This window comes from Echiichthys vipera (genome assembly GCF_963691815.1).
Source record: "Echiichthys vipera genome assembly, chromosome: 1".
Taxonomy (NCBI): Eukaryota; Metazoa; Chordata; class Actinopteri; order Perciformes; family Trachinidae; genus Echiichthys; species Echiichthys vipera.
The window spans coordinates 25437238-25449437 of NC_139826.1; the positions used below are offsets into that span (position 1 = coordinate 25437238).

The following is a 12200-nucleotide window of genomic DNA, read 5'->3' on the forward strand; positions in this document are numbered from 1 at the left end:
CATTTAACACATTTGTTCAAAGCTTACTCTAAAACTGGACTGAGCATAATAATTGTTTACAATTCCAGCAAAATCTGAATTTCTCATTTGTTCCACACCAACCTCTTGGTTGGTCAGAGACTAGAAACATGCTTCGATGTCAAACAGTAAGGAACAAACAAGCTGGTGTAGTAAATACTGCAGCTCTGAAGTGTCCTACTAGGTACTGGGTGACAGCACTTTTAACAGCTCTGATGTATTGACTCCAATGCTGAGGGGACAAGACCCATTTAGCCTCTGTCATTTTTCATGACAAACACTTATGGTAGTGATGGGCTATAAATCCATCTGTATGCTGTGGTGACCTGATGCACAGTGGCCTATGAGATAACACACCCACCGTTCAGATGCAAGCTCCTTTGTCAAATGAACTATACTTGGAGCAGTTAACTGACATCTAAATGTACAAAACGCTTTGTAAGTCTGGAAAATCCCAGAAAGTAATTTCTCCAATTCTATGCTGCTGGGTACATGACAATATATTGTAGTTAATTTAATTTGCCAGTGACACAAGTGCCGATACAAGTGATATTAATTTATTCAACAGGGATAATAAAGCACTGGAGATATTTTTCCTGTTCCTTATCAGTGGCTTTACAAAAGTAGTTCCTCTGTCTTAAAGTATTTCCTGGATTGACTTGTATTTGATTTAAAAGGTCTTACCCAAAATCTTGCTTATATTGGAGTTGTGCATGTCAGGGAAGGCCTGGAGGATCTTGCGCCGTTCATCTTTGGCCCACACCATGAATGCATTCATTGGCCTTTTAATGTGGGGCTCGTTGTTGTTCCTTCCCCGGGCTTCCCTGAAGACACGCGCTTCAGTAGATCCAGCGCCTCCTGTTGGCCAACAATAATAGGGTTGAAATGTATCTGCTTCTCATGACATGATTAAATGAAAAGCCACATTCAAACTCTCCTTCATGCACTGTCATCATCATGTACAATGTTTGAGATGAGTGCTGGGCTACAGGCCCTCTCAGAGAGGATAGACTTTATATTGAGTGAAATACCCGACTTGACAGGCTTATGTTTTATGTGCTATAAAAGCGAATACAATGTCAGTTTAAGGGGAAGCTATGCACTTAAACTTACACTCAGGTCAATCCAAATAAAAAAGAGAAAGCCCTTGGACTTAAATCACAGTTAAATATTTCTCTATTATAAATAAAATGTTCTCTTCATTAGTCTGCAAGTGTTCACACTTCACACATACATATCAATTTGACATTCATAGTGTCAATAAAAGGTACAAGAATGCCAGCATAAATAACAAAAATGGAACTTGAGGCAGTCTCCAAAAAAATTTACATTTAACAAATATATGCACAAATAACTTAAGGCACACCATTCCTCTGCTTCACTCTCTTTCCTTCCTTCTTCTCTCTCACTCTCTCTCTCTCTCCACATTTGCAATGAGAGACTGTGTGCCGATTTTGCAAAGGCTGTTTCTCAATCAGGGCATTCACAATCAGCATAAGAGAGTTTCTCTCAGTATTAAACTGTACATCAGGCTGATAATGATTTCTGTTTGCATGCGCATTTGCTTCCTTTTATATGTAAGATGTGAAAGAATTAAATAAAAGCAGTATGAATATTTAAACAAACAAAAACATGTTGATAAACAAGGCTCGAAAAATAAGACAAAAAAAGCCTTCCATATGCTACGATACATCTTTAATGATCTCAAATCTGGAAAAGAAAGCTTGGGATGACTCATGCATATTTCATCATCCACATGTGAAGCCTTCTCATTAGACCATTCCACTAGCAGCCTTGGCACGCGTTACCTGGGGTTTGATTTCTATTATTATTTCAGTTGATAAACAAAATCAAACTCTTAATGAGTAATGGAGGGCTATGTGGAGACATTAATTCCGAATCCACAGAAACCTCGCTTTTCTCTAATCACTGAAGATGCCTCTGCACCACTTCCAGCCTCAATTTTGAGTGTCCTCACTTTGGAACAGTGCGTCTTCCTTTCAAAAGTATTATAGGAGACAAGTAGTGAAAACGCAATACATATAGCCACACAAAAACAAATGATGCTGTACTGAAGGAGCATACAACCACCTCCAGTATAAAAGATGGAAGGAAACCTGTTTCGCTCAGTGATATTCTGATTAACCAGCCACATTTATGATCCACAGTGTCTTGCCTTCATCTGGTAGACCAGTGAAAAATATGCCCTAGTTGCTGCCCAAAGGATTTTCATAATTGTCATAAAGTTCTGGGAGAGTCACAATTATAAAATTGATGTTTCCATGTTTCTTTCTTCAGCAAAAATAAATCACAAAAAGGAGGATATGAAATACATATTTAGATATACTATTTTTTGTGAAAAAGAAACCACTTCTAAATTTGAATATATTTAAAATAGTGCTTAAAATAAATATACTAGCTTTATCCCCCCCCCCCCCCCCCCCCCCAAGTCCTCCATTCACGTGTCATTCATTTTCAAATGTGAACTGTTGAATTCATGAGACTTTTCTGTACTCCTTTTTTAAAATCATATGATCATTTTTTGTCGGTATGTCTATAGAGAAAGCCTAATCTGCAAAACCCTTGCCTTTGCTTAGTCTCTCACTTTTAGAATACATGGTCTCCTTATACATTCATAGAAACATCAATTCTTACACACATACAGGATGAACAAAAATACTAAATCAAAATGTTTAAGAGGTGTTTTGTGTCACTTTCCTTTACACTTTTTCAAACTCTGCGAGTACCATCTCTTGTTCTGTCTGCTTTTGCATCATAGAACGCTATAGGGCCTAAAGCCATCATGAATTCAGAAATAATACACTACCTTTGCTGCCATCGAACCCCACAGTACGTTAATTTCATTTAGCATGCACTCACTGTACAGGATGAATTGATTTCACTTTGTTTGGTTTTGACAACCATGTTTATTGTGCAATGAAATGTGGTGTGGCGGAGGGCTGACAGTATCCATCAACGCAGGGCAATCTGCTGACTGCCGGGGCCAGATGAAGGTATTCATTAGCTCAGGAGCGCAGCGCTCACTCAGACACGACAGCCAGTGTCTGCGCCCCGGGATCGCTTGCTGTAATTTACGATGCCTCCCGTGCCATTACTCTATCACTGACACTGATTCAGCAATTTATATACTGGTGTGCATGCATACGGGCAGAGGTGAGCTTCTTAAAGGGGGGGGGGGGGACAAAACAACCGCCAGCCATCAGCTAGTGCCATATCCATAGTTAGCCAGGAAACTAGCCACGTGACTTGGCCCATTGGAGGGAAACCAGATGAGGCATGGTTTTTTGCTCACATGATGGCACATAGAAAAGTGCCTGTCTGATGCTACAGAAAGCCGTTGAAATGAACCACTGCGGTGTTACATCATCTTCACCCGCACTGAGGCAGACTGTGTGGTCCTGGATTTGTAAAGCACAAAGTGATGACAGTATCAAGTTGATTCAAAATCAAGTCTGCCACTGGGAAACCAACATCCAGCTTGACCTTTGACCTAAAATAATATTAAAGCCTTCCCTGTAATCTCACTGATTACAGTAGAGACATTAGAGTACAAAGTTTGGAGAGTGACTTTCTATAATAAAAGACCATGCAAGGTATCATGGGTAGACACATTTGGCCCCTTATCCAGCCCCTGTAATATATATGACTTAATCAGAGGCGTCCTTTGCATTAGCAGCCGGTCTCAGCAAATCCCTAGAAACTGCAGCATGCAATTTACTGCAACATTGTTTCTGTATTTTCATTGAAAATCATGACACTGCTCTGACATCTTGCAAATGAGCATTAACATTTTTTTTCCAGGAGGTGCAGGATATTTAGGAATCAGTTAGTTAGGTGTGTGATTGTGTAAATAAACACAGATGTTTAGGAGTGACAGGGGCAGGCCCCCTGGGTGGTAGCTGGGGAGGGAGCGAAACAGAGGGAGTGCTGCTTAATAGAATTTATTGTGATTCATGAGGCCCGCAGCTCAAGTGTGACAGAGCAATATGAGAATCCTCTTTTAATTTGTCTCTCCTGGAAACACTGCGGATGAGCAGCATGAATTACAGTGGGAAAGAATAATTGTTTGTGTGTGTATGGGTGGGGTTGGTGGGGGGATAACCTGGTATGGACGAAGAAGGGAGAAAAAAAGGAAGAGAAATAAAGAGAATGTAGTGAGGCCCAAAAGCCTATCACACCTGTGAGCTGCAGGCTCAGACTTGACCATGGATCAAGCCAGAGGGTAGCACTGCCCCAGCACCCCCCCTCCTCCTTACTCATCTTTGTTCTGCGGGCAGACACATAATGTCACCCAGGAATCCGCTCAAGAGGATGAGCCTCAGTGAGCAGGCAACAATCACGCAAACCTGCCAAGCCCTCCCTGTTGGGATCAAATCTAACACCTCTGACTGAAGGCATTTACTACTGACAATAGAGCCTCTCCCTCAGAGCAGGCTCAGGCGAGATTAATGTGTATGGACAGACAGGAGTCAGCGCTCAGTGCCCCCTGTTCTAGCCTGAGCCCAAAGCATGTTAATTAAACCATTACAAATTACAAGTGATATAAGCCCTATTATAACATGTCAATCCTTTTTTTTCTTTTCCAGTTAGGATCATTTGAGTTTTCTGGAGCATTTATTTGTATGTTGTGTCAGTTTGCAAAAGTTGGGAACAAATGGCCTACCTGTTTCAACATGCAGACTATGGCTTTTACTCTTGTCTACTCTATCCCCTCTTATATGCATTTAACCTTAAAAAAGACATTTGTCCTCTTGGGGGTAAATTTGTTTTTTCCCCACTTCAAAACAGCGCTTTCTTATTGACTGAGTTTGACCTTTTGGCTATTGTTGTTGTCACTTGATAAATCATTATGTCTAAGCCTCCTCATCTAAGCTTTCTTCTAGGAAAACTCCTTAGCAATAAAAGCCAGAGCTTGACTCCCACGGCCTCACAGCGGAAGAAGAACAACAACAATAGCCTCTTCAAACAATCAGTTCATATAAAACTTCATAACAGCTCCGAGCTACCAATGTAAAGGCAACCATCAATGTAACAACAATGCAACACTACTGTTCTTCTCATCCTATTCCAAGCGGACATTGTGAGAGACACTGCTTGGCTAAAGCCTCATCTTCTCTTCTCTCACTCTATGGTTGATATCATCTCACTGGGTGTTTAGATTAATTCTGTTTCCTGCCTTCACACATCTTTCAACAACCTCTTTGTTCTCTGCGGACTCTCAGTGATGGGGGCGGTTTAGACAAACACAAAATCTCAGCTACACAGCAACTCCATACTGCCATATGTGAATGAACAAAGGGTCTGGTTGGTCTGAGGCCTTTGTGGTATTTGGTAATGTTTTCTTAAAAAGCTTAAAAAGACCTAATGAATTTGTGGTGGGTTCATGCGTGTGCCTCGTGGCTTTGTAAAATGAAGCAAATCCTATCTATTTCCATTCCATTGCCACTTTTTTCCCCCCAAGTTGTTAGGACTTTGGTTGCTGCATGCTTAGCAAATATTTGTTTAAGCAACCTAAAGCTTTCTGTGAACTGCTGTGATGACAGAGGTCCGCTGTACACTGGGTCTGCTCAATGTGGCCGCTCTGTTCTGGAGGGAATACTGCTACACACCAAGGGGCTTTCACACCCTGTAAGAACTGGGAGGTACACCCAGTAATTTTCCTTTTCAGGAAACACCAAAGTATATGCAGTGTGTTAAACTACTGAAACCCCGAATTAAACTCCCTCATTCTGAAGGGTCCCAAAAAATAATTACATTTATGACTTTAAAGTTATAAATTTCAATAGTATTAATTTAGCGTTGACTTGGCAGTTTGCAGGTCAAAAGACATCCAGAGGTTTGGGTTAAAAGTTTGGTTGAATAGTAAACTTTTAAAAGAAAAACATTTATATATATTGGGGACTTAACCATTGTCAGAGTCGAATAAAATAAAATATATTTTTATGTTTGAAAAACACAATATAAATTATTTTTAAAAACTAATTTAAACGACTGTCATATATATGCTTGACATAAAAAACAACCCCTGTCAACCAAATTTGATAATTTAACATCTGCATGACCTTTGACATGGAAATCCGCAAATAAGAGATTTCTATGTTAAAAAATAGAGCACAAATAAGCTCCAATTAGATAAATACTGTATGTTTCTATATATCAAGGTATGCCAGGGAGCCAAGCCTGGTCTAGGGAGTAGAAAATACTCACAACAAGGATTTCAAACGTAAACATGTTCTCAGAAGAGTAAACACTTTGTGGTTCACATCATAAAACCTTGCTTCACATCATTCAACCGTACGCGTTTTCCTCCTGGTGAAGCTGAAGAGGACATACAGACAGATATATTTGTGGTTAAGAAGAAGTAAAGCTAACTGTGGGTTTTGAGTTATGTGTGCAGCCCTGGCTCCCAGCCATTTCCCCCTGGGAAGAAGACCTCTCCTCTCCTCTAACCTCTGCCTGCTCCTAATCCATAGCCCACTGGGAACACTGATGTGAGGCGTCTGGCGCGAGCCTTTCCCTCGGCCCTGTGCAGGACTTAAAAGGACACAACTGCCCTTCTGTGTGCTCTGTTTCAGTCCCAACTCCACAGTAGCCACAGAGAGAAGGTTCCCACTGGGAGAATGAGCACTGGAAGCACATCTGTCCGAGGAGTCAGACGGGTGGGATGGGATATGCTGCTGTGGCTCACATGGGAAACATTTCAATGAATCCACTAAATGTACCTCTAGTTCTCATCTTCACATATTGGGTGTGATGTGAAACTAGACATGATTAAAACATTTTTTGCTTTTGGAGTTGGTAAACAAACATTTTTAAGGGGAGTCAAACATTTTTTTATATCAAAGTCTATGTGAACCAATTATGCAGGAGCAGTTCTTTCTAAAACTGATGGAAAATGTGTCTAAGATGCTATTTAAAGATGTTGATGGGTTACATTGTCCTGAGAAATATCTATCCTTCTGCCTTGAGACTCTTTGAGGCATCAAAGATGAGTCAGAAGCATTTTCCTCTTTGCTCTGGCTCTGAAGTGCCATGGAAACTGCCACAAATATTTATGTCGGACAAACATTGGCGCACCGAGGTACTCCTTGCTCCTGTGTAGGAGCCAGCGCCACAAAAGGAGATGACGCTTTGTCACACAGGTGCAACCCGAATTTACACCCCTGTGCCCGGGACCTCAAACATGCACAACAGCAACAGGAGCCGAGCTTGGAAAAAAGCCAGCTTTGTCCTCAGGCACTCTTGTCCTCTGCTCACCTACCTGTGAAAACCTCGGAGCCACGGCTCATTTCAAACAGCATTCACCCCAACCCCCGCACCTTACGCTTTACCATCCAAATATGAGGCTTCTTGCCACATGGAGTAGCAGGCTGTATCAGCCATCAAAATGCTTTCAAAATATAGAATTAGTCTATAGAGAATGCACTTAACATTATTAAGTCTTTAGCTCATAATCTAAAGTAAAAGCCATTAATTGCAATGATGAGCAGTAAAAGAAGAGAGAAACAGAAATGTGGCCTTACCATCGAGGTCCTCTGGCCTGGTGAGGTCAATAACTCTGTGGCCAATCTTTCCTTCCTCTCCCAATTTTCCAAGGTGGTGCCCGATGCTCTCGTAATGCGCCCTCTCCTACAGGGAAACAAACAGTCAGGTATATGAACAAGCACATATACATGTTTGTACAGTGATAGAATTGTAGAAATAACCCCATCAGGAATCTGAAAATTTGAAAAGAAAAAAAATGTGTCTTTGGTAAATGGAGGTTCTTTTGAAGAGCTGCTCTTTTGACATGAGCTAGATGTAGCTTTTTCCTCTCTCATCTCTCTATTCAGAAGCTGCTATAATGGATGACAGGAGGCAGAGAGACAGTGAGGGCCAGGGGTGCTGTAAATAGATTTACAGAAGGATACTTTGTGATCCGAAGCACACAATGGGGCCGTGGCCCTCTTTGCAGTGCTCAGATTTTCCTCTGTAATCTTCTCCTTACATCCTCCCTTCCAGTCTACAGTGCCCAGAGCTCAGCGCCCATCATTTATTCAGAGTTCATGCTTTAGAGAACACACCGTGTTTTCCCGTTTGTCATGTCCCTTTGTGCTCAGATTAAACTTGGCATCATGTTGTACTTGACGCACAATGAAACCCTGTCATTCAGCGCTCCGTGACAATATTAAATGTCATGTCCGTGTGCATTTACAGAATAAAATAACAGCTTTCGGGGGGCCTCTGAATAGTTGCTGCACATTACACTTAATGTATTATGCAAGGGGAGAGTGCCGACTGCTGCTGGCTCCATTGTTGAATGACCTACTTCCTCAGTGAATACACAGGGCATTAGCAAAGGGCTGTCTTCCTCTCTAAAGATTCAACTAGGAGATGGACACTTTGACTCTGCATGATACAAATAATCCCCCTTCCCTAGGTTTCGCCTGGATGACACTAAAAGCAGGCATGTTGCCACCATTCAGAAAAAAAGCACTTGTTTTACTCCCAGGGTGAGTGTTCAATCTCTGCCAAATAGGTACTGTCTGCACTGACCTCTGCCTCTTTCTTTTCTAAACATGCCTATCACATGCAGTCTGAACAGTTACTCAGGTAGCGTCCCCACACAATACTAACAGCTCCCTTGCCACACACACCGACACCAACACACACATTAATCTTTTAGCCCCTTATTTGTAATGCATTGCACCATTTGGTTGTTTGTTCACTTTTTGCCCACAGGGAAGGTTTTTTTTGTTACCCCAACACTAATAGGATAAGGTGCTAACATTTAAGCAGACCCGGACCATTTTGTTGTCTTTTCCTGACAAATGAAACCATATTGGCAACAACAGCCATCAGTAATCTTAAGAAATATGTCATGTTTTCCTTTTTTTTTTTTCTTGAGAATTAAAAAAAAAGATGAAGATCAAGATGAAGGGTGAAGATAGTTGAAGTCCATTTGAGGCCTTTCACAGTATTTTGATTTTCCTCATGCTTTTATTTATTCAAGAACTATTCCTAAAAAGAAAGGACTGCGAGGGAGAGCACTGCAATTTACCATCATACTTGAAGGAGCAGTCATTATTTATGGCCAGCTGAGTGATTCTGATATACAATTAACCACTACCTGCTTATGGCCTGTGATTAGAGCCTGTCTATCTGACGGCCCTTTGCTTACTAAAGTGTTTTCTAATTATGACATATGTGGTGGTCCCTGCTGGGCAAGAGGACGCTTTGTAAAGAGAAGATGGAGTATGGTTCTTCTCTCTGTCATATTCTGCGTGAAGCAACTCATACACACATGCACGCGAAGCTGTATTCATCACCCAGCCACATTATTGCTCTTAATGAAAGAAACTAGCAGCCCGACGACAAAGTGACTGATGTGCGATTAGCTGGGCAATGGTGCTGCCTCACATGCTACTTGGACAGTCCACTAGGAAGACACAGCGTTCATGGGTCTGTAATAAAGTAGTCATCTCGTCCCTCTTCTGCGCTTCGTTGGTCTCCCCTGATCAATCAAGTCCTTTTATAAACTCGTGATCATTAAGCATCATGTTGGGCTTAGAAGGGGAGAGAACAGGGCCCATCCATCAATGAATTTCATTAATAGCTAACTCAGTGTTGAACTTCTTTCTCCGCTGCACAATGTCATAAAATTAGTGAACATTAGACAGCTGGGAACAAGTGGATGAGGCTCTTGTTTGAGGATTCTTTGAGTTAGCTTGGACATTTGGTTGTTATAAAGACCATGAACCTTTATTAGTATTATTACGAGCTATGACTTTACATACTTGATATAAAGTGGTAGTTACAGTAAGCAGCCTATTTCTCCCTTCCTTGTCTTAGCCATACTAATTAATATCAGGCTATCTGTGCAATATGGTACCACCACAAATTTTCATAAAATTTTATATACTGGGCTTAATATACTTATTGGTTATAAGTTTGGTAATTTATATCTGCGAATTAGAATTAGAGTTGAAATTAGGGCCATAAATTATCTCCCTGGCATCAGGGTTTTGTTTTAAGGCTTGAAAATATTCAGTGAACTAATGCTTCTTTACTGCCCACGCATCAAGTGCTGTGATAAATTAATGGCACTTTTATTATTTTATAGTGTCATTAAATTTTTACTGATCACTCTGACACAGAGAAGTAGCAAAGGACATGCAATATCTATGGAAGCTGTCCTGCCAGGAAAAGAGAGAGAGTATGTGGTTGATGTAAAAAGGTGTACAGTACAAGGGAATATTGTTGCATGGTGTTCAGATACTAGAAAGGTATCCCACTACCCTGCTGTTAAAAACTGTACGATACCCAATTTCATTAGTACTGGTACTTAGGTAAGAGAACATAAATGGAACAAGAATTAGCTGCCTCACTCCCCCACGGGAGACTGTATCGTTGGGGTTAAAGCTGACGCCAGCTCCAGGGACGGACCTTAAGTTGGTGACTGGCGGCTCACATTCAGTCAGGGCGGACCTCCAGACCGCCCAGACTCCTCACAGGATCAAGAAACTTTACGGCCAAGTAGTTTTCTAGCAGAGTGGGGGGGGGGCTACCTAGCGTATCCCAAGGGGATGGACCTTGGGATACGCTAGGTAGCTAGTTGTTAGTAGGTAGCTCATTGTGCCGTTTCTATGGTCTGAATCTGTAAAATAACCACGCCTGTTTCATGACAGATGGAAATAAATGTGGCATTGGCAAGTCCCCTGAAATAAATAAAAGAAGTCCTTTGAAAATCATCCTTTAAAGAAAAAAAACTATATTTAACTATATTGAGTTATTCATATATTTATATATATGTATAGCCTGAATCAACCGTTTCAGGATTTATTCCATAGCCATATTTAAGCAGGTATCGTATCAAAGTCAGAACTTTGATACTGTCACAATGCAAAGTAACGATAAAAGACACTGATCACAAATACAGAAATACAGAAAAGTAAGTAGAAGAGGTAAAGATAAATGAGACAGGAAACAAAGGATGTAACAGTATGCATTATCCCCATCCTATTCTGACCATGACCGCTGGCAAGCAGCGGTCCCTCCCTCAAATGACTTCAGCATGCGGCTCTCCACCCCACAACTAAAATTATAGCAATGCACTCAGAGCTGAGTGTGGCTGAGTGTACCGCCACCCACAATAATCTCATCTGCCCTGCCTGGCCCTGCATAGTCTTTTGTCTTTAAAGTTTGGTGACATATGCATTTGTTTCAGTAGCACATGGCTGCTCAGTGAAGTCATGAGCCAATCCAGGGAAGTCGTGAGTCACTGTTGAAGTTGAAAGAGGATAGATAGCAGAGCAACTTCTTGGGCGAGGGAACCCAAAAGAGCCCTTGTCAATGCTGTAAAGAGAGCTTTAATCTGGCCAGCCACAGAACATGTGCCGGAGGCCTGCTGCTCTGCCCACAGGGTGTATTCTGGGCAGAGGCGGGTGGCGGACGGCCCTGTGCATTGTGCCTACTCCAGCCCTATACTTAGGCAACACATCGCAGATCCTGACACTCCTTCACTCTTTCCTTTGTAAATAACCCCAGGCTATAGGCAAAGCTATATGGCCTGGGATTGTTTAAATAGAGATGAAAGAAAAACACACAGAAGAGTGATTTGGAAAGAAGAGTACACTGCGGTGCAGATCAGTGGGCAGTTTTTGGGAGTTTGGGCAATTTTTGTTTGACTGTTTGACTGACACTTAATCTGGAGGATTTTAAAGTTTCCATTTAACATGCACTATTTACCACATCGCAACATATACCAATCTATAGCTCTTGAAAGTGAAAAACTTGACTATGGTGTTAATTTTTCTTAGTGCCTTATGTAGTTAATACCTTAATGAAAATAGACAGTCCAGGCCTTTGTTGCATGTAATATGACAAGACTTAAGGCTGGGTCCAAAACATGCTTTAGTTCATTTTGTCATACTTCAATTCATCATTAAATACATTAAATAATATTATTCATCACTGGTATAATTAACCAATTCACTTATTGTTTTAAGGAACAAAATGATCTGACTCCACATTGAAAAAAGTAACAAGATAAACTGGAAGCACGGATTAACTTGGAATGTTTGCTCGCCAAAACATTTTCACGTCAGAATGATTATTTAAATAGAAAATTGCTTCTTTCAGGCAGCTGGCAGACATGGACACATTTTACTCCTTCCAATAAT

General features: G+C 41.2%; 1 protein-coding gene across 3 annotated transcripts in view; it reads right to left on the minus strand.

The window, feature by feature from the left end:
• sox6 (SRY-box transcription factor 6) overlaps positions 1 to 12200 on the minus strand; it is a 136260-nt gene that overhangs the window by 6523 nt on the left and 117537 nt on the right. For all 3 annotated transcript variants that reach the window (XM_083918205.1, XM_083918203.1, XM_083918204.1), the window contains exons 14-15: positions 7563 to 7668; positions 703 to 876 (exon numbers count right to left, since the gene is read on the minus strand). In XM_083918205.1, coding sequence (XP_083774331.1) covers positions 703 to 876; positions 7563 to 7668 — 280 coding nt within the window. The remainder of the gene's footprint in view (positions 1 to 702; positions 877 to 7562; positions 7669 to 12200) is intronic.